At 35.2% G+C, this 27,826-nt stretch overlaps 4 protein-coding genes across 7 annotated transcripts in view; 3 read left to right on the forward strand and 1 right to left on the reverse strand.

Annotated features, from left to right (window-relative positions):
- The first annotated feature begins 877 nt into the window (after nt 1-877).
- On the forward strand, nt 878-6,803 carry LOC124214068 (lymphoid-specific helicase). Its single transcript, XM_046616041.2, has 7 exons — nt 878-1,318; nt 2,184-2,593; nt 3,142-3,746; nt 4,036-4,688; nt 4,953-5,347; nt 5,968-6,226; nt 6,536-6,803. The coding sequence occupies exons 1-7, from the start codon at nt 1,204-1,206 to the stop codon at nt 6,625-6,627; spliced, it is 2,529 nt and encodes an 842-aa protein (XP_046471997.1). The 5' UTR covers nt 878-1,203; the 3' UTR covers nt 6,628-6,803.
- Nucleotides 5,996-13,738, reverse strand: LOC124214430 (SANT and BTB domain regulator of class switch recombination). The gene is made up of 10 exons (XM_046616699.2): nt 13,709-13,738; nt 11,610-11,670; nt 10,390-11,440; nt 9,873-10,253; nt 9,098-9,364; nt 8,546-8,840; nt 8,094-8,322; nt 7,685-7,958; nt 7,389-7,588; nt 5,996-7,308 (listed from the first exon to the last, which is right to left on the reverse strand). The coding sequence occupies exons 1-10, from the start codon at nt 13,727-13,729 to the stop codon at nt 7,187-7,189; spliced, it is 2,901 nt and encodes a 966-aa protein (XP_046472655.1). The 5' UTR covers nt 13,730-13,738; the 3' UTR covers nt 5,996-7,186.
- On the forward strand, nt 13,735-22,389 carry PhKgamma (phosphorylase kinase gamma). 4 transcript variants are annotated; one of them, XM_046616042.2, is made up of 9 exons: nt 13,737-14,038; nt 15,203-15,378; nt 15,839-16,123; nt 16,213-16,303; nt 16,419-16,555; nt 17,761-17,858; nt 18,811-18,894; nt 20,580-20,738; nt 20,961-22,389. In XM_046616042.2, the coding sequence occupies exons 1-9, from the start codon at nt 13,932-13,934 to the stop codon at nt 21,093-21,095; spliced, it is 1,272 nt and encodes a 423-aa protein (XP_046471998.1). In that variant the 5' UTR covers nt 13,737-13,931; the 3' UTR covers nt 21,096-22,389. The 4 variants fall into 4 exon arrangements, with proteins under 4 accessions (XP_068990330.1, XP_046471998.1, XP_046471999.1 ...); XM_069134228.1 differs by lacking the exon at nt 13,737-14,038 and adding an exon at nt 14,075-14,866; XM_046616043.2 differs by lacking the exon at nt 18,811-18,894 and having other exon boundaries at nt 13,739-14,038.
- A 795-nt stretch (nt 22,390-23,184) lies between these two features.
- Nucleotides 23,185-27,826, forward strand: part of LOC124214431 (uncharacterized) — a 93,652-nt gene continuing 89,010 nt past the window's right edge. The window contains exon 1 of the mRNA XM_069134393.1: nt 23,185-23,722. The gene's annotated coding sequence lies outside the window, so the exon portion shown is untranslated. The remainder of the gene's footprint in view (nt 23,723-27,826) is intronic.

The raw sequence follows: 27,826 nt of genomic DNA on the forward strand, positions 1-27,826 counted from the left end.
TTTGATATTCCTGAAATCCGCAGTTTGTGGATCAGTGTGACCAGCGATCGTAAAATGGTCGGAAGAATCGTGGAATTCCCCAAGTTGGAACACAAGGTTTGTGTTAAATACAGTAAAATTAAATTGGATCATGTTTTAATACAATTATCCGAATATATATTAGTTTACATTCGTGAAAAATAAAAAAATATTTCCACATCTTATTAGAGAACATGAAAAACTTATTACAATTAACAGTATTATCACCAAGTCAATTTAATCAAATGTTGGAAACGATTTATTGATAGAGTGTTTTCAACAGTTGACAGCAATGTGTTGATGCAACATTAGGATAGCCAAGTCCCAATTTACATATAAAGAAACCTTATTAGTTAAGATGATTTCGGCATTTTCAGAGCGTCTAGTAGATTAGACTATCTGTAAGTCTTCGGGTATTTCATAGAAATGTCCCGAAACTTTTGGAAAAAAAGGAAACTAATCGTATACTTGAAACCTGTAACGAATTCCAAATTGCCGAGCCCCCTAGCACCCTGTATCTTCAAATCAATCACTGTTGATTTCTGATTGCAGTTAGAAGGCCGTTTCTTTTTTTTGTGAATTATTTTACGTGAACAAACTTCCGGGTTAATCTCTACCCTATCATCAAGCTAATGGTGCTAAAAAAAAGATTGAAAGAAATAGTTGATGTCCTTGGGTGGGATAGCCAAAACAGGTATTTATGTGTAAAATTACACCATCTTTTGAAATGACGGAAACATCCGACAACCACATTCTTACCACGAATGTCCTCGAGTGATGAATCTACCTCCTGAACTCTATCCTATAGGCATACCATAAGTGATACCGACAGAGATAGTTCACCCCCGTATCAACTACTTCACTCGGTAGACAGAACGCGCATTCCGCTGTTCGAATAGTTCAGTGTTCGGACCTGGTGGATGCAGTGTTCTGATTGGCTAGTACGTTACCGAAATTACTTCAAAGTGACATCACTGGGTTCTTTGTGCTTAGCGTACGACGCAACATTTGGCGGGAATCGTGTCCGGCCGCATAACATCATCGCGAGTGCCGGCAAGAGTTCAGGCGGTTCAGGCAGTGGACTTGGCCTCACTTGTTATGTAGACCTCGTGGAGTGTGTTTGCAATTTATCGTATATTTTGTCAGGTAAATTATTTCTCGTTTGTTGTTTGATGTGAAGTCAATATGAGTGCCAAGTTACATAGTACAAAGCTGCAAGACATTGCTGAAAATCTTGAATATGTCGGAGCTGCTGACGATTCTGGATTTGCTAGCATTTCAGGATCCGTAGCTTCCGCAGGTATTGTACACGTTTTTCTACCTTATGGCAATTAAAGCACGACATGGCATGGGTATAGAATTAATGAACGGCGAACAACAGTTGAGTGTCGTCAGTGATAAACAGAAGGGACAGACAAAATTGCGGTAGTTTTGCATACTTTTAGATGTGAGCCGTGTGAATTTTCAGGGTTATTAAATTTAAATCTCTAGTCATGTATAAACCATTTTTAAATGGCTTGCAGTTTTTCTTCCATATCACACGAATTTTTGGCGAACTCGTTAAAGGCAGGTGTTTATATGAAATCGCAAATTTTTTTTTATGGGAATACCCATTGCTACGATATTTCTAGTAGATACGGGCTCTATTTGTCAGTTAAGTTTACTCTCTAAGCTGGTGGATAGAGTAATCCTCTTTGACTTCTATTTGTCTGTTTACACATGCGAAATGTGTAACTGCTTATATTTACTTTCTCCTATATTGCTAGTTTATTACTAGTCTTTAACTATCACTGTTACCTCTTAAATGAATAATGAGGATAAATCTGAAAGCAGAAAATTATTACTTGCATCCAAATAATGTTTAACAAAAATTCTCTCGCCTGACCCTTTATTAATTTTTAAATTTTCTAGTTTTATCTTCCATCTCAATGTCTCGTACATTCAAAGACTTTGTAGTGTACCGATTAATATAATTTTTGGCCAAAAATAATCTACTCTTGTTTTCGCCTTAGAAATAAAACTTAAATTTGCTTCTACACACATTGGTAGATGTTAAAATTCTCCACTCATTTCCATTGTTCAAAAATTCACTTTGAAATATATTTTTCCACAAGCTTTTACTCTCATTAATCCCTCAATATTTTCATTATTTTGAATATCTTTAGAAGCCACAAGTGTTACAAAGGACGAAACATTGGCAATAAGCAAAATTGCTGATGATGTCAAAATTAATAATGGACCATTTAAGATTGACTATAAAGAATCTACGAAGGGAAAGCGTAAAAGAACCCTAGAGATTGAGACAGAAAATAAACGCTTAGCTGCCGAGCAGTATGAAAAAGAAGTTGTGGAATTTCGCTACAAACGTTTGATGCATTTGCTCGATCGTAGCCAGTTTTATTCGAAGTATCTGGTTCAAAAGATTGATCAGTCTTTAAAACAGGAATCAAAGAAACCAGGAAATAAACGTAAGCCCAAAGTAAGCGATGAGAACTCACCACCAAAAAAAATTACTAAGAAGGCTCAGAAACTAAATCAAGATTATGACATAAGGGAATATGTGACTGCGAAAGATGTGAGTGTTCCCAGAAGCACTATTCTTATAGCTCCTCTTGTCCTGTACATGTGCGTATTCACCATCGCTTTTTATTTGTATGGATTGTTTGCGCAGTGTGTATTGTATCCTATAACCCCAACCAATAAATTTTTTTCAAAATATCAAGAGTCAACCCTGTGCATTTCATCACTAGTAACTTTTAGATAGTACATAAGTGGAATTTATCGATATACATTACCATAAAATACAAAAATGCTCTCAAGGTGATACATGTGATGTAAAATTAGGTTTTCCAATGAAATTAATAAAATTGTGTAATTTGTCTGAAAGTTTTGTTATAATTTTTCAATCAATCAAGGTTGTAAATATGATAAAGATGGAACTTTAACTGTAATAATCACGTAATAGTCAATTATTATTAAAGACCTGTTGGTTTCTCGCTTGAATATGTATTATAATTGTTTGTCTTCGTTTACTTCTCCAAAAATGGTAGAGCAATTTTCATGCCACGTATTATACTAGCATATTTTTTTTCTCCAAGATTTGCTAATTTGATATACCTACAGGTCAAGAATAAAGAAGAAGAAAGACAAAAAATGAATCTCAGTCAAAAAGAAATAGCAAATGAACTAATGATGGAAACAGACGGAAACATAGCAAAAACAGATTATCCAGACAAGGACCAACATGTTGAGTCTGTACAGTTGAAATATTTTGTCGGCACATTGCGTGACTATCAGATCGAAGGTTTAAAATGGCTTTGTGTGCTGTACGAGAATGGTGTAAATGGTATATTGGCAGATGAGATGGGTCTTGGAAAGACTATTCAAGTTATTGCGTTGATTTGCCACTTGATAGAAAAGAAAATACCAGGACCTTACTTGATAATTGCACCACTTTCTACTATTCCAAATTGGTTAATGGAGTTTGAAAACTTTGCTCCAAAAATCCCTGTTGTTTTGTTACACGGACCTCCAGAAGAGAGGACAAAACATTACCGGTCGATCCAACAGAAAAACTTTGATATTGATGGATACAAAACACAACCAGTGGTTTTGACTACCTTTGAAGTACCTATGCAAGAGGAAAATTTATTAAAACGTCAGCAATGGAGGTACATCATCATTGACGAAGGTCACAGAGTTAAAAACTACAAATGCCAACTACTACAGTAAGTGGTTCTAACTTGCATATAATGTCTTTTCAAATAGATTGTTGCTATAATTGTCATTGGCCTATTATAGCATACTACTTGTAAATCCATAAATAAATAAACTGCAAAGGAAACCAAGAGAGATGTTGCGCGATATGCACATGGCTTTTAATACTAATTTTCTTCATGAAAAGTGGGGTCGACCAAAAAAACATTTCAAGTTTACTCAAAATTTGAAATTATATCAAATTTTTTTTTGAAATCCAAGATTTCTCTTCTTGTCATTTATCTGGTTTGTTTTACTCAGGGTCCTGAAGAAATGCAAATCCATGAATCGACTTCTGCTAACTGGTACACCACTTCAAAATAACTTGTCAGAGTTATGGTCTTTGTTGAATTTCTTGTTGCCAGAAATTTTCAATGACCTAGCAGTATTTGAATCCTGGTTCGATGCTAAAGAACTACAAGATGCTGAAGGTACCAAAAGGATCCTCCAGCAAGAAGCTGACAAGCAGGTTTTGATGAGTTTAAGGGAGATATTGAAACCGTTTATGCTTCGCCGCGTGAAATCTGATGTTTGTTTGGATATCCCCCTAAAAAAAGAAGTCATTGTCTATGCACCGCTTACTGAACTGCAACATAGTTTATACAAAGCAGTATTGAGCCGCGATATTCAAACTATGGCCAAACTGGAACCTGAAAATCTTATAATCCCTGATCTAAATGGAAAAAGACAACAACGGCGTTGTAGGCTCAAATCAGGTACTTCTGATTACAAAGATGATTCCATGAGTGACTTGTCTTCGTCACGTGCCTCAACTCCGTCCAGTAATGGAGGTGATGATGGCTGGAAGAAAGATGTAGAAATACAGAGCAATGCACTTTCAATGTGGAAAAAATACGCAGATGTCAATGAAAGGAACCAAGAATTTTTAATCCGGATTCAATGGCAAAATAGAGGTAAGATAGAATTAACCAAAAACACTTTTCGAAAGATCTTTATCGTTAAAATTTGTAGTAGTAGAAAAATAACAAAATTAATTTCAAATGTAACCTTGAAAAATTTGTGTTCATGCATTAACGAAAGTTATTTATTCCTAAAATTTTAGATGTACATTTTTAATTTGGCCGACTTGTAGGTAGCATGTTCCGTATTAATTTTGGAGTAAAGTCGAATCATTAAATTCCGAAAAACCTCTAAAATTCTGTACTATTATTTTTTAGCTGTAGTATACAAAAAAATAGTGAACCATCCATACTTGGTTCACTGTCCATTAAATAGCGTTGGTTTGCCACGAATTGATGATGAAATAATTAAAAACTCTGGAAAGCTGTTGGTTCTGGATGCAATGCTGGCGAAGCTTAAATCTCAAGGGCATAAAGTTTTATTGTTTTCCACAATGACCATGATTTTGGACATGTTGGAAGATTATCTGGAACTGAGAGATTACAGATACGTACGGTTGGACGGAAGTTTCAAAATAGAGGATCGAAAGGAAAATATTAAATTATTCAACTCTGATCCAGACGTATTCCTATTCCTTATATCCACTAGAGCTGGAGGAGTGGGATTAAATTTGGCTGCTGCTGATACAGTTATCATGTATGATTCCGATTGGGTAAGATATTTACTTACAATAAACATATATTCAGTAATAACATGTATTTAAACAAACAGTCAATAACATCTTGATAAAGTAATACCACTTGGTAACATCTTGTGCACATCTGTACTGTTCAAAAAGTGACATCATACAGAATAAACCTTACGGCAAACGTGATTAACAATAAAACACTATACCTGCATATATTCATTCTGAATCCCTGGAAGTTGGTAATAATCTTGAGTGGACACTGAAATTTAGGTGTGACGTAGAAATTTCCCCTTAATTCTCAAGCTGGCTAAGATTACATTTGTATAACGGTTATATATTGATACAGCTTAAATTTCACAGGAAAATTTACTTGACCTAACGTTTTGTTTCACATAAGACGTAGAAAATATTTCTGAAATCCATAGGAAACTCATTTTCCCAAGCTCGTAGCTCCAAGAAAATGCAGATTATCATTAACCGAATTCAGTATAATTGCAAATTGCCAGTTTCATTGTACAATCTCTACTAATGCCATAAAATTTTCAACAGTTTACTTTTAAGTACTCTTAGGTTAAATATCCGCTTATAAAGTTTGTAACAACCATGTGTAATAGACAAATAATAAACACATCTAAATTTTACAGAACCCTCAGGCTGATATACAAGCCATGGCACGTTGTCATAGAATTGGTCAAACACGACCTGTTGTTGTATACAAGTTATGCACTAAAGGAACAATCGATGAAACAATTATTAACCGTGGTGAAGCAAAACGCAAACTAGAAAAGATGGTCATCTCTAAAGCAGGTCTAAGTTTGTCCTTGAACAATCGTGACACACTTGTACAGCTTAAAAAACTTTTAGAATCTAATGAAAATCAAATTGTACATGCAGAAAATGATGGTGAGTTACTTTTATAGTTCACTTTGCTGAGTCTTGAATATACTCTCAAATGTTATCCCTCTTCAATATTGTGATAGAGATCAAATGTTACTTGTATTAATAATACGTGTTAAATTAATTCGCTCAGAAATCAGTTGATCATTTCAACATGCTTCAAACTAGAGAATTAGTGTATCTTTTTTACAATACCTGCAAGTTTTAGTGAAATTTTGTTTTTTATAGCCTTTTGTTTCCAATTAAGCTATAGCGTCAATAAAAATGTAACAGCTGGCCTAAATTCTATTGCTTTAATTTTTTTTTTCCTTACAGTCTACACGCATAAAGAACTTGATGATTTATTGGACCGAAGCGACCTGATGCCAAAGAAAAATATCACAGATAAGAAGAAAAGAAATGGATAATCTAGGCTATCAAATGATGTTAGAGATCAGTTATGAAAGTGAGAAGATATGAAAACTGGATTTTCAATCTAACAATGTTCAAAAAAATATGACTTAAGTACCTTTTTTATGGTCGAAGAATTAATTTTCGATTTTTTTGTTGTGACTGTGTCACGCCATACCTCTTTGTGTTTCATGTTGTTTTTTTAATAGATATTAATCGATATCGCTAAATAAATGTTTAATTTTGTACTTATTTATATGAAATGTTTATACACTTTTCTGACATATTTTCGTTCTTTAAAAAGTAAACTTCATGGACTACTTACGCAACCGTTTTTTTCCAAAATTATTTCGACCAAATTATCCTGTTTCTTTTTATCTCCTTAAAACTTTGTCAAAAAGAAAATGATCACAGAAGTCTTTACATTTCTCGCAGTGTATGGACATACCACGAGCAATTCAACAGATATTCTCAGTAATGAATAGTTCGATTACACTGGACACTTGACATAATGTTAGGAACAAAATACCTACACTCACAATTATTATGTGACAAAATGTGACATCTCATACAATTTTACTGTAGCACTTTCGAGGACTTCACGCGTGCAGATCCTTTTGCTTGTGATGAATTTTTGCACTTGTATGTCTGAGCTAACTGCTCTCGAAATTCAGCTTCTAATTTGACATATGTTCCACCTGTAAAATGTAGAACAGTTATTTGAATTATTCTGAATCCATTTACAGGGTGATCATCTTAGCTTGAAAATACTGGTTACCTATTGGTTGTGTCTGACTCCAGATGTGAGTTTGTTGCCTATTATGAGTATGTGTTCGAGGATGAATTCCACATTCTGCAGATGTTCTTTTTGTGAGCAAGGCAGCCATTTGTATTGCTGCTCGTTCCTCGAAGTCTCGTTGATTATCTTGATTATATCTTACTGTCAAATTAGAACTCCATGATCGGCCACCATCGCTTCTGTATTGTATAAGATTATATGAGGAGTTTCTACGTAAGTACTATTTCTACGTAAAGTTCAATCAACATAATAATTTTTAATAACAATTCAACTACCTTTTTGCAGCGTAATATCTCGTTTTCCGTTTAAATTTCCTGACCTGCCTGAGCGGTGGCCATGCGTGAGATTCTTCACTGTTATCGGTATCATCGTCAGCACTGCTATCGCCACCGGCTGTTCCCCCATCATCATCGTCACTACCTGCAATCGAAGAACCTGGAGACGAAGTATCTGTCACTCCCGATGCCTGTCTTCGCATTTTACGAGATGATTTCATTACATCCGGTGCTTGGCAGGCTTGTCGAAGCCCGGAACCACCCCAGATTTTTCCTGAACAATAACGTAATTATTGAAGTTGCAGTTTCACACCTTCTTGATGTACAACTCTTTCGATGGACTAAAAACATGTGTGAGAGAACCTCTTACTCGTTTCAAGTCAATTTTCACTGGTCTTCTGAACTTTACCTAAGAGCCCTAGTTTTGATCTTGGTGGTACGAGCTCGATTCCATCCCACCACATGATCTCCTTGCAGGCCAATTTCCCAGGCTCCAAATTTGGATCTCTGGCAACCAGTCTTGTTATTTTTTCTGGGAAAAACAGCTGTGGGGGTTCTAACACTATCACATCTCGGTGTGACGAAAAGATGTTGAGAATATTTTCATCTGTATCAGATGTCGCAGCTGGAATATGCTCCTGCCAAATGTAATTAATGTACTTTTGACTTATTTCATTACACTTGATTTAGAAATTAACTCATATCAGACGAAAAATATTGAGCTGGGAAAATTGAGTGTTTCACCTACAAAGGAGCGAAAGTAGTTCTGATCATGGTGGAATTAATTTATAAAAAATTTGAATCAACTGAATTATCGATATGTTTTTATGAATTGATAGGTATGATAGACTACTGTTATACCTTAAACCGGCAGCCCTCTTGATTCGGCAGTGTCTCAAACCTGTAAGCTCTTTGACTGCAACATGGATATCTACCAAGTGGAAACGGGGAGGATCTTTGCTGTTCATTGGCAAAGAATTGTGGAATCTCCGGGTGATAACAACACCAGTCCATTTGATGAATTGGGAAGTATGTTCTGCATTGTCTGCAGAAAAGAAAGTGACAGTCACCCCATAAACGCCAGTAGACCTTTCTCCAAGATCGCAGTTCCGAGCGAAGTGTCACAATGTAGTCATTTAACGTCCATGACATATCCCTGCAATAGCAAGTATTTTTAAAGATAATATTCAATCTTCAAATGCTTATCCATTTCTAAAAACAGTCAACAAAGAGATAATGACAAACAAATAAGATCCAGTTTTGGAAATTTACGATTTACAATTTATTGCTTTCAAAAGTGCTGTTTTGATAAGGAAAATTTATTGAATACAATGTTAGTAGTGAATATTAAGTGTAGTTTTAAAAATCAATGAGAACTCTAGAATCAAATTCATAATTACTGATCAGTCATACCTGGTATGCATACTGTGAATATCTCCTTTAGTATCGAGTCTCATAGCACTTGGAATGCAAGGTACAGAGTCAGATATTGATCTGACCACATTTTTCCCGCACTTGCCACATTTGAATAATGTTGCTAAAGAACTATAGTGTCCACGCTTATTGTCAGGGGTACTATCGGCTAATGAGACTATTAATTTGCAGAAGATCCTGCTTTGCACCTTATCCTTCTTGTCTTTCAATGATTCAACATCCACGTTGGTGAAACGTGCCGCTAGTCTGCAAGTTATTAGTTCTTCATTTAGTAATCATTTGTATTACATACCTTTAAAGAAAATTTTGATATTCTAGAAACCCTGTGAAATACTGATACAAAAATTTCACCCTTTTTGATAGCTGTCACAACACATCACCTAATTTTTCTAAATCAACTTTAAAATGAATCTTCAATGAAACCTTTTATTATTGTTGATGGTCAGTTTCAAACATGCTGAGAATTATCTTCGATTAAAATTAAAAATACTCCAAAAAATCATCACTATACTTTACTTCAAGTAATCATTGAATTCTGAATTCAATTGTTTGTGAAAGAGGTATGAAGAGAAATGATTTTTGGTAGGTTTAACAATTCTTCGTTAAAGGTACTCGTGAATGATGAAAATGAGCATTATAAAAGATCGTGTTATCGGATACGTATTATCTATTATAAAGAATTACAAAATAACCTTACCAAATTCTGAATATCCAAAACGCCAATTTTTATATTTATATTTAATAAAATATATACCTTGTCAGAAGATTGTCATTCAAGCATGTTAATATAGCTGATGTTTTTAAAACTTCAGACATGTTGTTGTGACAATACGCTAAACAATCTTCAAGAAGTGGTTCCATCTGAAGAAATGATGCAGACACCATAATCGGAATAACATTATTCGCTTCAAAAACAGGCCATTCGGATTTTTTGATGATGTCTTTTTTAACCCAACGCATAAGCCAATCAAAAATGACAATATCGCAATGGACAGATATATCCATCTCTTCGAGTTTTTGACCAGCAGTTACGTCTGCAAAGTAGCACATCTTCTGGACTAACAATTTTTGTGGACATCTGAAGTCTTTTTTGATGTTTTTAGCTTCATCGCAGACATGGATTTCCACTTCATTACTGAAAACCACCACACATCCGACATTTACTTATTGTAAAGTGAGCAGAAAGTTGTTAATAAGTCATAATTCAATCTAAACTGTGTGAATATCATACATAATTTTAAAATTTTCTCATTCAACAAAGTCATGCTTACTCGAAAGATTTTCTTCGATACTTATGTTTCTCTTTATCCTTTTCTTTAACGGCTGGTGTTAATCGATTGTCGATGTTAATTGCTGATCCTGCAGTTTTCTTTACATCTGTATTAGTAATAGATTTTTTTATTACAGGCTGAGATAATGCTGGCTTAGGAAGCATGTATGGCAATACTGAATCCAGAACTCCTTCGTGCAAAATATCGCCTAATTTTCTTTTCATAATTTTTGCAAGTAACTGCTCTTTGTGTTCTAAAAATGTTTCAACTGTAGGTATTTTAATCTTTTTCATAGGTGTACAAAGAGTTTGATTTTGTTGCTCATATGTTTCAATTTTTTTCACTTCTTTTTGTAGTTCTTTCTTTTCTTGGGTACGAGATTTTTCGTCCGTTAGTTGTTCTTCACACACTGATGCCGCCTGTGATTTTTGTAAATGATGATGCTTACTTAAGCTAAGCCTGCGATATTTTGTCTGTGCATTCATATTTGATTCTTGATGCTCGTTTTTACTAGTTGGTACTTTAGCAGTGCTTTCAGTAACAATTACCTTTTCGTTATCTAGCTTCGTAGATTCAGTGTTTCTTATTTCATTAGTGACTGTACTTTTATCATCCCTAATATTCAGACCAGGAGAATCGTTACTCAATTCTGTAATTTGATCACTTTCGTCGAACTCTACTGGTGTTTGTGAAATTAGATCTGTTTTTGCCAATTTTGGCCAATCAATTTCACTTTTCGCAGACAATGTGGTTGCCAGCTCTTCGAAACTATCATTAACTTGATAAGCAGTACGCATAAAGTCGAAAAATGCTTCGATAGATAGTTCCGGACACTTTTTTTCATCTTGTAGACGCTGAAGTCTATCTGGAAGTCTTTTAGAGTACATACCACATGATTTTGAGGGTGATGAGTCCACATTTTGAGGACTCGTGGTTACATTGAATGAGGAGTAAGGTGGAGATGATATCTTTGAGTTTGAACTACAATTAGGAACTTTGGTGGTAGTACAAGTTTTAGTTTCTTGAGCAGGCTCTGGTGCCAAGAGTGAACCTGGAAATATAATATTTAAACTGAGTTAAATCTGACACATGTACACAAATGTTATTATTTATTTATTTTTCCCATTACTTGAACTCAATTAGCAATGACATCACCTAAACCAAATGCAATTTCCCTCAGTTTTTTATTTTGTCGCATTTTTTTATATATCTTTTTTTACCTTCACTGGTGGTTGTGGATGGAATACTTGATGAGGATGTTGAAGATGATGTGTTATCGCCCTTTAATGCATCATTATATTTTTCTGTTGATTCGAATTTTTTGAATAAACTAGGATACATATTTGGTTAAAGGTACGAGGTAGTTGTGGATTTTGAGATGTTTTACGATAATGTGTAGGATCTCTGTTTACTTTGCAACGTCATCGGTAGAAACTTTTGGCATTTAATCAATAAATCGTGTAATTGCTGAATATACGATAGAATTTAATTTTTGGCTGAATACGTAAAAGCTCATATCTTTTTGACGAAAGATTTAATACGAGTAATTTCTTATAACTCGCAGAAACTCAAGAAATGTGGATAGATAACCAAAGGACTTTGAGATCTACAGTAGGTTGATAGTCACTTTTCATACTTGAAGTCGTTTCCAAGGAGTTTTGTTATCGATCAAACAATCCGTATAGCACCCATATCCCATGATTGTATGCTCACGGTCTGTACTGTTGTATGATACGAACATTCAATTTGCTAGTTTACAACAGTTTGTTTAAGAACTGAACATTACAATTACGAATCAACGTATCTGTGTTGGGCTATAGGTGTGATATATGCTGAAGTATTTTTCTGTAGTATCAGCTCACAATTGGTGATTAGTGTAACTTAAGCGCATGTCTTATATTCTTTGATGATAGTACTTGTGTATTGAATGTAGAATTCGAATGTATTGAACATTTGTCATTTATTGTGAAAAATCTCAATTTTTTCGAAAATCTTGAATATTGTCCAAAAAAAATTCCGAATGCTGCGTTTAAATTCGGTAAAGCGACATTTCCTGCGATAAATTTTAGATTTCACTATCTGAATTAATCGTACTTAAGATGATCAATTAGTTCGAAAAAAATGGAACGAAATTGGCAAAAATACATGAAATTCAGTAAACTGATCGTAAATTCTTCCTGATTGTGAGACATGGCCATAAAACCCATACTACCGATAACGCCTGTGAAATTTCGGATATTGGATTACCCAAAAATCTTTTTTCAAGATCGCCACAAGTTGACAGGGAATATTCAAAGGATTTCAGTGTATGCGTGTATGTATATTATATATTGATGTACAGTTCATAGGCAGTACAACTTATTCGGTACAATTTTAACTGATCGTAATAATTCTGCTTATAAATTGGCAATTGCCTTCGAGTGAGTGGTTCGAGTTCATTGAAATATTGTAGGCAATTGGGTATTTGCATGATTTTTATATTTCTTAACTTTTGATGTTTTTCGATTCTATAAATTTTTTTAGAATTTTTGAAAAAAAATATTTTGTTTTTGTTTATAAGTGTTTAAATAATTTAATAAATAAAAAAAAGGCAATATTTAAATGAATAAGTAGCTCCATCTCGCGTATGTGACGTCACAATGCTGAATTTTTTTGAAATTTTTAGCGCCAAGTTCTCCTGTAAGCACGCCGTACGTGTAATCAGCTGTTGCTCTGTGTTGTGATTGATGAAAAGAACGTCTGATAGTGCTGTTTATTATAAACTAAAGTTATTAAATTATTTAATATGTCATTAAAAAACGATTTTTGTTGGTGTATAGTACCAACTTGTGAAAATACTCAAACTAATGCTTGCTTAACATTCTTAGTATAATAACATTGACGTGATCATAACCTCCACACAATTATCCGTGTGAGTTAAAAAAAAAAAACACCACACAAAAATTGATTTCTATTTTAATTATTTTCACCGAAGTCTGACATTAATTATACAATGTATCAAACTTAAAGTTTAAAAAACTTACTTAAAATTTTTTTAGCGCTAGAAAATATTGTACATTACTCTTTGTGGATTCAAATAAACGCGCCAGTAGCAGCACAATGACGTCAAACCAATCACATTCCGTTTTATGTCACGTGACTCTTATGTGATTTAGGACCACTTTTATTTATTAAATTATTTAAATATTTATAAACAAAAACAAAATATTTTTTTTTCAAAAATTCTAAAAAAATTTATAGAATCGAAAAACATTAAAAGTTAAGAAATATAAAAATCATGCAAATACCCAATTTGAAGCAAATAGGCCTCGTGACTCACCGCGACTGCGCAATTGAACATGGATGGATCAGTTGTCTCTCGACCACCTTTCGACCCTCTCGACACACCGCGCGGTATGTTTATACATACATGCAGACGAGGTGAAACGTGGGGAGACTGAGAGGCAAATAGTTGTAAATAGAGTGTGTTTGAGTTGTTGCAACGTCGTAATTGATATTAATTATGAATCATTAGCGAGATTTTCAAGCGACTTGACCAGCTGATGATTGTTGGAAAGATGGCAAAAGACGAAGCTGATGATCTTTTGCCAGACAAGGACGCAGCTAAGGGCTTCTACGCTAAATACGAGCCGAAAGAAATTTTGGGAAGGTTAGTGTTTATTTTTAATTTCATGACACGCTGTTGCGCCAATTACATGTATTTCATGATACACACTCGCTGATTTCATTCTCGTATTTCATTGACTTTTCTATCAACAATTCTCATAATTATGTTGATAACTCCGTCTCCGCTACCAGTTTTAACGTGCGGACAACAAAGGGCTGCACATTTACGATATATCATAACATTGCACAGCGTAACATAACCTCGAATGCCTCGAACTTATGTAACGTAATTTGTGTTTTATCGCCAATCCTTTATGTCTTGTTGACAAGTTCACGGTTCGATGCAATGAGGTAACGCATTCTAATGTCGTTGCAACTGTTTGTTCGTAGTTAAAAACTATTTTTGAAATTCAATTATGCTCAGTCCGGTACAACCGCATATTAAATATACAGGGTGTTCTGATAAACTCCACAAAATTCTGACGCTTATCCTCTTTAATCTTTTTTTATCGACCGTCAATCGTATTAAAAGGAGAAGCAAAAATTGACTTTCTTAAATCGTGGACTTTCTACATCTTGATTAGAAAAATCTTTTCGCAACAGATTTGTCAACAATTTATACATCACTAGTTGTGTATTTTCACAAGGAATCTGCGCACATTTTTATGAATGATTATCTCTGCACCTATTTTATCCTCCACTTTTTCCAACTATTTCTGGAGGGTTTATTAAAGAACAGAAAACATCAAGTTCAAAGAGATCCAAGCATATTTAATCGGACCCCTGAATGAAGTTGCAGTATTCGTTAAAAAGTCTTATAACATGCTTAGCCTTTTTACAGACTCAAAGCTCATCGAAAAATGTAAGTCAGGTAATGTACGAAATTCGCAATCCCTTTCTTTGACACTGAGGAACTATATTTAATTATTTCTTTGTATTGTGACCAGAAAAATACAAAAGCAGCGAAAAAGATATAATAAAATGATATGTGCAACACAAATCTATATGAAAAAATATAGATCTGCAAGCATAATATTGAAATCTTGTCTAATTTCAGACAATGAGCTTTTCAACTTACAAGCAATATATCTAAATTATTTGATAGCTAGAAATTGGGTTTCGTTTTCAATTAATGAAAGGTAGCAGTCTTAAATCTAAAGTAATATAATAAACAGCTGATAAATCGTTCAACATTTTGTTTATGTAGAGGGATTTCATCTACTGTAAGAAGATGCATAGAAAAAGAAACTGGGGTACAATATGCAGCAAAAATTATTGACATTAGCAATGAGCCAAATGATGGTGCTGACGACCACACTATGAAGGATGCAACCATCCAAGAGATACACATTCTTCGCAGAGTAGCTGGCCACTCGTATATTAGTAAGTTTTCATGAAGTAGTTGAATCAAAACTGATATCCTAGTTTCATAGTTTTGTACATAATATTCTATTGCTAATTGTAAGTTGATGAATCTGCTATGAATGCAAGTAAATGGTATTATATGCTAGCAATAGATCATAAATAAAATTCAGGACCTTGAATTAATAAGCAATGAAGCTACTCAATAATAGCGCATGATATGAAATAACTACTCTCGATCCATCCCGTGTATTAGCACTGGTAAACAAACCTGAAATTGGAGTAGTCATTGGCACTAATTGGGCCAGTTAACGCAACAAAATATAAAAATGAATTATGAAATTTGGCAATATCATTAATCAATTCGTCATATTTTATATACACCATTTATTTAAAAGTATGTTGCTACTATTAAGTAATGATAATAAGTGTAAAATCAAATACAATAGTAAATTAAAGGATTTTCTATGTTACTTTTCAGTTGAACTACACGACGTTTTCGAATCAAGTACTTTCATTTTCCTCATTTTTGAGCTGTGCAAGAATGGGGAACTTTTTGACTACCTCACATCGGTTGTAACGCTTTCTGAAAAAAAAACACGGTATATTATGCGGCAGGTGCTAGAGGGTGTACAGCACATTCATAACCAGAGTATAGTTCACAGGGATCTGAAACCTGAAAATATATTATTAGATGATAATTTAAACGTAAAAATAACAGACTTTGGGTTTGCAAGATGCTTAAAACCAGGTGAAAAATTGTTTGGTGAGTAAATTTTTACAAACTTATAGTAACTTTACATTCACGAAAATTTCCAATCTTCCTATCACTCACACAGGCAATTCTCATTCCAGATCTATGCGGCACACCTGGATATCTTGCACCAGAAGTATTGAAGTGTAACATGTTCGAGAATGCTGAGGGCTACGAGTATGAAGTTGACATGTCAGTATTCTATCTACTACCTTTCTCAAATTACTTGAAAGCTTAATTATTCCATTCAAATATCAATTTGTTAATGCAACACAATGAAATAATAGAATGGTTTTGTTTTTCACAGTTGGGCTTGTGGCGTGATCATGTTTACCCTGCTGGTTGGTTGCCCACCATTTTGGCATAGAAAGCAAATGATTATGCTTAGAAATATAATGGAAGGAAAATACTCATTTACATCTCCAGAATGGACTGATATAACAGGTAAGCTTTGACTGTTGGCCAAAATCCATAGCAAAGTAAAACCATGAAAATAAAGTCTAGTACTCGTTATTCCACATGTTGTCTAAAATCCACTACTGCTGAAAGGTTGATCTGATTATGAATGACAAAATCATGACCTCTTCACCCTGTGGTATTAACATTTTATTTCTCCATGCTTCAGTTAACCCTTTGATGGGCAGTGGGAAGTATACATTTTATTTTCGTTTATTTTTTATTTCTTCGATGTTTCGTGGCTTTAACCTCGACTAACTGTACTGGCATTTTTTAGATTCTTAGTTTCCTAAATAATGTAACCATTATGAAAAATGAGGCCAACTGACTCATTTTTTTTTTTTCGATTCTTATAAACAATCAATTAAAAAAAAATCAATTTCTTCCGGAAAAAATCGGCTATTGGTAAACGGATAGAGTTAGAGTTCTGAAAATTTTTATTAATCTTTTCTATGCTTAGAACTATTATGTATATTTTTCTGACACGCCGGTTGTTTCATAAAAAAATTCTGAATTTTGTATAACCCCAAAACCCAATAACCAAATAATCAAATTTGACATACCCATGTTTTACGTTGCGCTGAGTACGTAAATAATATAATTTTACATGAGGCAAATGGTGAATGATTCTATATTCCACCACTAGGTGGCGAATACAAACCGGCAATCAAAAATGAAATCTTGATTACTTATAACTAAAGCTATTGTCGCACAGAACTTTGTCTTTTTTTTGCGTTTTTTTCATTTGAGTATAAAAATGAGAAATCAAAAAAAAAAATAACAAATAAAATTAAAAAAAAAACCCATAAAAGAACTAGTTCCTTCCTACGTCCACGCCCTTAGTTGTGGGTCACGCTGAGAGGGAGAATAAGCGTCATATTCAATTTTTTATTTAGGACTTTGAAAGTAATAGTCTCTATCTTGGATCTACTATCATGAATGCAGCTAATCTGATGTCAGGTTCGTAATCAGCGACTCCAAAAACCCCGCATATCAAATTTGGCATAAATCGGTTGATTTTTTAAAATTTTGTCTGCCACCATAGATTTGCAATCTCAAATTTCGCAAATACAACCTTAGATTCGTAATCAGTGACCCCAAAAATTCCTTGGACCACTGTAACTTTGAGGATTGTTTTTTTTTTAAATGTGCCCCTCAAAGGGTTAAAATATTTTTATTTCTCTGTGTTTCAGAAGCTCCGAAAGATCTGATACGAAAATTACTTGTTGTTGATCCAAAGAAGAGGATTTCAATTAAAGATGCATTGGAGCACTCTTTCTTCCAAACAGTGGTAAGTCTTAAATTTATTCGAGTACGTTTATGTTTTTGCTTAAGAACCTTATGTACATATTAAAATTCGATTTTCGATACCACATTTGATGATTTGATGAGGCATTGCAACATGTTGAAGCTCAGGTTTATTGCAAGCAGAAGTATATTCTCATTATGTATTTTACGGAGAATGGCTGAGAAGGAACAACATTATCCCTTTCGAACGTTTCTCCTTCGTGCGTAATATTTTGTTGAGACAGCTTATACGAGCTCAGCCAAATTTTTGAATAAGCAATGATTGACGAGATAAAGTATCCCGCTGATATAATATTTGTACTTAAATTTGAAGATTTTTCATTTAGATCTTTTTCGTATATGAAGGAGTACGATTTTATGGTGCATGTAAACTGTCAATTTACGCAAATCGCGATAAATTTATTAGTATGATGTCATATGCTGCATATGGTGCAGATTTTCTACAATGTTTTCGCTGTTACGAAAGAAAAGAGCAAATAAAATTATCTCACAATTTGCGATACTATGGCTAATACAATATATGAGGATGAAGTCAATCTCATTGTACATATGTAAAAATTGTATAATTACTAATCTACATTGCATTACCATGACTATATCTAAAGTTTCAACATTTGTACATAGCAATTAATCTTTCTTTCTAATTATTTGAATTCTATTATCATTGAATTGCATTGCATTGTATTTACTTCTATGCTTTTTACACAATTTCACTCAGCTCTTTATTTGGTATAATTTTTTCAACAAAGAACACTACAGTTTAGATTGTTGAAGCCGTTTCTCGATGCACTTTGTAAATTTTTCCAATCTTTAACCAACTGCATAGTAATCTCTATTCTTTCTGCAACAGGTGCACACAGAGAAAGTTGTTCTTACCAATGTATCATATCATAGTATTAGGCTTCAGATCACAAGATAAATATTTGCTATTACAGTTATGGGATCAAGACATTGCACCTCTAAAACGATCTCTATCCTCTAACTCTCGACGTCTCAGTCGGATATCCCAGTTAGCTTTGGTAAAATGTTTTTCTCATTTTATTATGTTCTATGTCATTGTCAATACATGCTTCTTATTTTATACTTATTTTACTAATCACTATTAACAGGTCATTCGTTGATCTTCGGATTTCAAATGCTTCTAAAATTAAGTACATGTGTTATTGTCCAAATGCATGTGTCGAGCTTCTATTAATTCAATCTTCTTACACCCGCTACTTTATCCTAATGATGTGTTGTACAGATAAAAGAATTTAAAAAAAGAAAAAATAACGTTTTTCACACGTCAGCTTCCCATAATGTCATTCGCAACTCTGCAATGGTGATTAGTTCTCAGCAGGTCGAGAAATGATAAAAACAAAGGGCGCAGTCCCTAACAATTCTATACCAAGATGGCTATTAAAGCTTAGAGAGTCGTATACCCGGACCATACGTATTCCAAAAATTAATGGAATTCTATTACTGAATTGATCATATTAATTTAACTATCTATTATCTATTAATTTTTAATCATTCTTTAAATTTTTACTCCTCAAATCATGTATGCAGCTTTCAGTCAGAGTACTCTGACAAGGCAGGATTTGCTCAGTATATTTGTCTCTGCTTTATGCCCATGGGAATTTAACGGTTTTCATTTCATTGTTTCCAAAAACATCGTTTGTTGCAATTTCATCCAATGTGACTGTGAAGCTCAAAACAAAAACAAAACATGCTAGTCAAAAATTTTGTGGAATCCCCTCGCACCTGTAGTACGTTTGCTACAAGTAGAATATGTGTTACAAAATAGAGTATTGTAGAGCCAATGTTGAACAAATTCAATGGATGAATCTCTACACATACCCTTTCATTCTGAACAATAACATTCTGTGTTTTCTGTACATATCCTATCTTAATCTTTTATAAATAAGAAGTTTCTTCTATTCGAGCACTGTGTATAAGGAGGACTATAATGTGTAAATGTTGTATTTACCCTTTTGAATCTTTGCTTCCGATGAGAAGCTACGTAAGACAAGCAATGCCGTCTAACGAATGATATGCGGATGTGCAAATCATTTTTGTACGAGAAGAATATTGTTGAAAGAATGTAAATTCGAAAAATTGATGATTTCGAAAAATTAACGACGGAGCCAAGAATCGAACCTGGCGTCTAGAGATGCTTGACCAGAGCCTTACTCCACTAGACTTAATCTTTTATCTTAAATAGTGAATGAATTAAATGATGCATTTTAATAATCTGGAGTAACAACATGGGTGGAAAAAATTATTATTGCTAGTTTCATCATGTGAATGCCATGTTTACAGTATGCATACTTGCAGTTATCACAGTAATTAATTGATTCCAATTCCGGTTGGCGATATGCATTTTTTTTTTGCATTCCTAAATTGAGATGAGAATTAATCGCATTTTGAAACGTTATTTGAGATATTAGTTGTATTATTATAGCGTATTAAAGGCTGAAATGTCCATTAATCAGCCATAACATATTCCTAAATAAATGGGACTAACACTCATGTTTTTGATTTGAAATAGATGTTTCATTTTTTTGCTGGAATAACAAATTGTTAAGCATGGTGTTCAGCAACTAGATATGAATATCCTGGAATTTTTAAGAAATGTTTAACCATCTAGTTGACGGACACCATGCTAGTGGATGTAACATTTTTCAGTAACAATAAGAAATAAATTTATCTTTTTATTAAATAGGAACTAAAAGCAAGATCGTTCAATGCTCGGAAAAGATTCCAATTAGCAATTATATGTGTGAGAGCTGTGGTTCGTATCAAAAGATTACATACTACTCCTGAGACCATGTCTGCAAATGTGGCTCGCACCGATCCTTATAGAATCAAACTTTTGAGAAAGGTATGCTATTGCTATTAATTATTGTACGGACATTTTGGATTTCTGAAGTTATTGAAGCATTGTTGAAACGCAACAGTGGAACATAAAAATCTTGTCCCTACGCTTTCACCAATATGTTACTTTTTTTTACATTCATACAAGAAATACTATAATCTCAGAAGCATAGATTGATTTAATTTAATTTCCATTTAGCCTCATTAGGCTTATTAAGAATTCTTACAGGTAATCGATGGCTGTGCATTCAGAGTTTATGGTCACTGGGTAAAGAAAGGTGAAGGCCAGAATCGAGCAGCGCTGTTTGAGAATACACCAAAAACTGAATTGAAACATCTCTATGTGACGAACCTCAGCAGATAGCTGCCAATTGCATAGACAAATCCCTAGTTCAATTCTTTTATTTGATAAGCCCAAGAAAGTGTTACAATAGTATAATTTTCTCTACCTTTAAATATATTATAATTCGTATCCTATTTTTTTCTTCCTTCGTCGCATTTTAGTTAATACTCCATTAAACTCGATTGTTCATGATGTCTAATCATCGAAATTGTCTTAATCAATGACACACGAACTCTTAGCTATGTGAAATATAAAATAGCACTGTTTGAAATGAAATGAAAAAGTCGGTTCTTCTCCAAATCTTGACTTACAAGACTTGACAATTTTGAAGTAAGAATGACTTTTTAATTTAAATTTCCAATCTTCGGTTATCAGTGTTTGTGCAGAAACCGGTACTCAGTGTAAGTTAGAATCATAGCGATTCGCTTTGTTATTATTTAGTTGGATATTTCGTTACGTGTGCATAAAAACTTGTTAAATCTAAATGATTTTGGCATAACATAAACGCATTATGATCTGAAAAAAAAAGTAGCAAAGGCGTTTGCGGTCGTCTCTCTTTCAATATCTTAGCACAATACCACTATTAATTCCGCATGGTACTAATATTTAAGCACAGCAGAAGATTTTTCCAAAACAATATTGTCAAATCTCACATTCTTGCAAATAAACATAAAAAAAAAAATCTTATTCAACATAAACGAGTTTAAATCTGTAGAAAGCAACAGTTATAGTTACATTCTTTTATTCATGAATTTGTCTACAACTTTTTGGTAAGAAATACTGGTGCTGTAATGTAAATAGTACCTAAATATCCGGATTATTTTTCCCTGTCTTTATATACAAGGAAAAAAGCTTTCATACGTATTCTACTGTGAAACAAAAGTAGTCAGTACATCCAAATTGGTTCTAATTTGAGAAGGTTATCTCAAACTTTTGTGTTTAAAATTCTATCTATATCGATTGTAAGGTTCACTGAAGATTAATATTATGTACCAATCAAATTTTCACCACATAAACTACTGTTATAGTTTACCCAAATGGATATGTCTTGTTTTTTGATATGTTACTTTCTTTTGTTTGAGTTGCAAGTATTGCAATAAATTTCCTATGTGTCGACTGCTGTTCGCTTAGTTTATATTATTTATTTTTAAAGGGTGTATTTCAAAGACATTCTAGACTAAACTTATATATAAATATTCTCATGTGTGTGTTCATAATTTGTATATTTTTGGAGACAAAATTTTCCTATATACTTGTCACAACTTGTTCAACGTTGTATCAATTAATAGTAAAGAAATTTTAGTCCATAGCATTACACTAGTGCTTTTAACATCACTATTCTTACACCATTTTCTATCGTCAAACCTGAATCTAACTACCAGCTATTCCTCTGGTAAATAATTTTTCAGCTATTACATGTATGTTCTTTGCTCCGAATTATCAATAAGAAATTAAAATGTATGTTAGCAATCGAGAAACCATTTGCAACATAATACAAAATTCCAAGAGATTATTTTGTTTCGCAACAATTGGCAACATCTCAATTGTTTGCTAAATTTGTTACAAGGTTTCATTCTCAAGAGTCTATCACTAATTTAATGACTGACTGTGAGATCTTGAATATGGTCAGTAGTATTTTTTGCAGTGATTTCAAACTGTATTTACATTGGGATAAGCTTCATTTACTTCCAAGTAGGTGACATTGTGACATTATTTTCGTGCCTGTCCTGTCGGTAATTTATTGTACCGTGGAATGTGAATTTGAATTGTGACACGTTTGATCGATTCGAAGTAGGGGTTTTAGCATCTTCGTGAAACATATTTGAAAAGAAAAAGTCGAAATGAACTAAGGAAATGGGATTTTGAGCGGGCGCGCGCGCGCACGCAATCGTAAACAACAAAACTGAGTGATTCGGGGTCCGCGCGGAAATCTGACAACGTCGCGCGCCGGCGATCCATGTGACAGAGAAGGAACGTGACAAAAGGTGGGTGACGCCGAATCGAGTGTTTGCCCGGGCAAGCCGGGTGTCAGGTGTTGTGTGTTATTCTTCGAAAAAATCTCGGTTCTTGGGCGCGCTAGCAGGTAAGCTTGTTGACTAGGGGCCCGGTGAAGGATTCAATATCAACGGTGAATAAAGTTTATTCGTAATGAGACGGGAGGTTGCGTGAAATTCTGCTCATAAAAGGACGTGCACTTCTAAATGGCAATACAACACCGCGACACTTCACACGCCCAGTGGGCTGCTGCGTCACATGGGACGCGCTCATTGGTCGATAGAGCTACGTGACGTCACAGGGCAAGCTGCCATTGGTCGATAACGCGGATCCCAGACACGTGAATCGTGGTCGAGCAAGCATGGCAGTTTGATGCGCAGTGGTAGCACTTGTAAAATGTTTCTGCCACGCGCCAGATCGATTAGGTTATAACCCGCCGTACGTTTATTATATTTCTTGACCGTACGTCACCGACCCTTGCGTTTAACCCCGGTTCGGTGTATATTTAACGGGAGTGAGGTGCCGATAAGCAGAGAAAATATCCGGGCCAAGATTTCTAGTTCGCGTAAGGAGTTGGTGGTGATTTCGACTCGTGAAAGTGAGTTGCAGTGGTTCTATATTATTGTAAAGGAGTTAACAACATACGATTTCTCGTAAGTCTCCTTTACCATTTACCGTATCAATGAAATCCCTTTTAAAAATAATTCGTACCACGCCCGTTGTGGAAACCTTCCGTCTCCTATTATCTCTCCCGGGCTATCGCCTATTTAATTAACATGTGTATAGGTGGTTGCGTGGCGTGTTTTCTGGTCCATAATAGATTCGACCAATCCGGGATGACATGCGCCTCGTGATGTCATGGCGCCGCGATATTCCATTGGCTAGCGTACCGTGCGTCGGCACCGTAACGTGTTTCGCTTTGTCAGTTCGAGCCCGCTCGGCGCTCGCTGCTCGCTTTGTTGCGTAGCGACTTACACAGAAATTACTACATATTACGTCCCAGTTACAATTTTTTTTTCATCCTCTCGCCACCTACCTCGGCTTCTCTCGCTATTCGGGCCAAATATCACGACATCCTCTTTTTCATAAACGTCATACTCATACCCGGTCAAACACGGTCAAATACTCCCCCCCCATCATCTTGCTACCCATAAAGAACTACTTCGGTTCGCGGGCCGCCGCCGCCGCTGGGACGTCGTAACGTAGGTTTCGGAGTCGAGTCGGCCCTGCACTAGCCTCGCGGCGGTCCCTCGCCACAATAAGATTACATACACAGGCACACTCAGGCATGTCCACCCTGCCAACGCCGCGAGCGAGTCCTAACGGCTGGATGACCCGCGCTTTACACGGTTTTTCACGCACTTCCTTCACGCGATGTTGTTTTATGTTTTAATCACGGACCAGACGCGGATTTACGGAACGCGTGGAAAGGGGAATTAAAACCGCAATCTATAAAACAGGGTTTTACACGTACTTGACTGTCTCGCCGGGGTTATTGTACTATCGTACAATTTTGAATACAGCGTATGATAATATATCTACATGCGATATACGCACTAATGGAACGTTCGTTATGGGGATGAAATTTTTAGCGGGACACCGGGAATCGCGTTGTGACAGTTAGTGAAAGAAGACTAACGGGACGACGACGAGGACCAAGAAAAAGAGAAGTGAAAGAAGAGGATGGAACAATCGCGATGTAAACTTGGGGAAACTAAGCTAGTGCGGAAGGAACGGCGAAGTTTTTGCTGTCCTCTGAACTTTCCAAGTACACGCATATGTGTAGACATGTATTACGTACATTGCGAATGAATTTTGAGCTAACCAAAAGCCGTTCGTTCGTTCGAATGTTCCAGTCGTTACGCTTTAATTTTGAACATGCACGTAAAAAAAGAAACAAAGCAAAAGAAAAACAAAACAAGAACAAACAAAAAACAACCTAATACTTCCGAGTGGCCTGCTGCTGCAAAAATACTCCGGCTGATCGAGCGGAATCGTTGGAAAGCTGATTGAGTATGCGCATCGTTTTTGCGCCACCGCCGACTGTCACTTCACTTTCGCGATAGAGAGGTATACACACAGCCATACTAACCATAGTACAAAGAAAATACCTACATGTAACACATACTGTAAACCTATGTAAGTAATGGTGTAAAAAATAATGTCAACAACTTATAAAAACGAGAAAAGCATCACAAGCTTCGCGCTTAACGCGGTGCCTCGCGTATAACCTACCTATTTTTTTCTCATTTGTATTATAGTATACGCGTAAAGGCCGGGCGTAGGCCTGCATTCGGAGCTTTATAAAAGAGAAAGAAAGAAGAGATTGTCTTAAACGGGAGGTAACTCTACCGGGATTAATTATTGTCACGTGTTTTGTTTTGTTTTTTTTTTGTTTTTTTTTTAATTTCTTTTCACCAACACGTTCGTGATGAAGAATATAATGCAGTCACGTACTTCCGACATACACGTATATTTAGAGACGTATGGGTACTCGGTTTATTAATTATTTTCGAGATTATCCCTCGCGCCAGCTGAAAAGAAAAAAAAAACCTCGCACATGGCGCACGTGACCGCAGGGACTAATTATTATGTATCCAAATAACCGTCATTCCGAAATTCAAACCTTTTCGTTGCGTTCATTGATTGTTTCTATTCTCGTAGACACGGACATGGCTCGTCCACAAGATGACAACATCCATTCGTATACTTTTCCTTTTTGCATTTATTTCCCAATTATATCCTTCGAATGATAGATGTATAACCTGTCGGCTGAAATTGCTGATTTGGCCGTATTTACTTACACAGTCATAGTTTGTGACAAAGTATGCGCAGTTACTAATGTGGAAAATATCCTCTAAGAAGGGTGCGTTCCGAAACTAACTGGCAGTGGTAAAAACTCCCTAGGACAGAGGCAGAGCTGTCCACGATTTCGGTAGCGCAAAAGAGATAAAAGATTGTCCACAGAAGTCTATTATCTATGTGTAGCTAATTACGAACCGCACTCTAAATCACTACGTGAATGATTTTTATAAAAATTCATTGCTAAATCCTGCGATAGGTAAAACTTTGGAACCGTATTACGAGCCCTAAACATCTATGAGGCTGAAGTTAGTTACGTTAGCGTTACAAAACATTGGGGAAAAAAATTACCATTTTGCAAATTTTTAGCGACTTTGAAGCGGCTAACTTTTAAAAATATGGATTCTCGCATTGCCTTGTTATAATTTACTGCATTTCAGAGATTCGTAAAATTACAGGTTTTACGAAAGGTGAATCATTACAATAACGTTACTAACTTCAGCCTCACAAACAGCTGACATCCTCCGCACTGTTTTCCTTCGAGCAATTCAACTCATACGGGTTATTGCACACCTGTTCAGAAACATGCAATGGCATGCATTCGCAATGCGAGTAGGTATCGGTTATTCTGAAATTTACTGCCGCATGCGCGTTATTTCATTTTGTTAGCATCGTTTCGCCTCTCGAAGGCCGCTTGAGATTCAAACGTCGCGTCGTTGTTATAAGAAACCGCGTGCTTGCATCAAAAGCACGTCTTGTCGGCTCTTGTTTTTCCCGATATCGCTGCAACGTGCAACCTGCAACACCGCACCACGCGGCTCTAAGATTGCGAGATATAAGTGATGTTTTCGTAACGGTTGATAGGTTTCTTCGTTTACAGGTGCAATGCATTTGTCCACCTCTCCCTTCTCTTTCTGACTTCTTAACGAGCCGCTGATGAAAACAACTAGTGACTTCCGTGAATTGCATTAATAATTAACCATAAGATTGGCCGCCGTTGTTGCAGATAGTCATGATTGTTGTACGCGATTAGCCTGGACGACTACAGAATCCCTATTGCCTGTTCACGTGGATGTCAGCAAGGGTGGTTTGTGTTTTTCAAAATTATTTATGGTCCAGTAAATTCATGCTTTTCATTATTTCACGAAACGTGACATAATTATAGTGATAAATTGTGCAGGAGCAGGATAAGTAAAAGAATTTGAGAAAAGTTAATATAAAAAACAATGCATCGCTGCCTTTTACTGTGCGTAAATATTTAACGCTACGTCCTACCTCGACACTGTACCTATACTATTATAATATAAAGTGTATAACGTACTGCTACAGTGTACGATTATGCTATAAATATTTATCTTTATTGGCAACGTCATTGGCGATACGTATATGCATACTCATTACACACATTTATAATACTTATAATATAATCTATAACGAAAGATTCTTTTCGTACCCTTCATTATGTTCCCGTATAATACATGCGGTACGAATAACTTTTCTGTAAATAACGTGACAGTTACGGTGCTTTTTTATTCATAGACATATCAAAAATCGACTACAGTATTTCATAGGTTATATGTTATGGCATAATGTACTGGAAAACTCGACACTAGAATAAAACGTCGATAAAAATAATCTTCGGAGTACAGGAAAAAAACGGTTATACGATTTGTGACTATTAGTCACACGTGCGCTGCGTATCTATAAATGTTGTAACACCGTTGCATATTATGTATAATATGACGGCGCTAAATGAATTACAAAGAAACACTTTGCGCTTTGTAATACCTGACAATAATAATAATTTTTCTTCCACCGACTATCCGCCCTGAACTTTGCTAATTATCGGGACGTTTGCTGCTACCAAGTCGTTACATTTTCTTTCCAACGACGACGTTGCATCGAAAGCTAGCTAGGATATCTATCCGCATACGTGCGCGTATTCACGTGTATTA

The sequence above is a fragment of the Neodiprion pinetum genome, chromosome 3, assembly GCF_021155775.2.
Source record: "Neodiprion pinetum isolate iyNeoPine1 chromosome 3, iyNeoPine1.2, whole genome shotgun sequence".
Classification (NCBI taxonomy): Eukaryota; Metazoa; Arthropoda; class Insecta; order Hymenoptera; family Diprionidae; genus Neodiprion; species Neodiprion pinetum.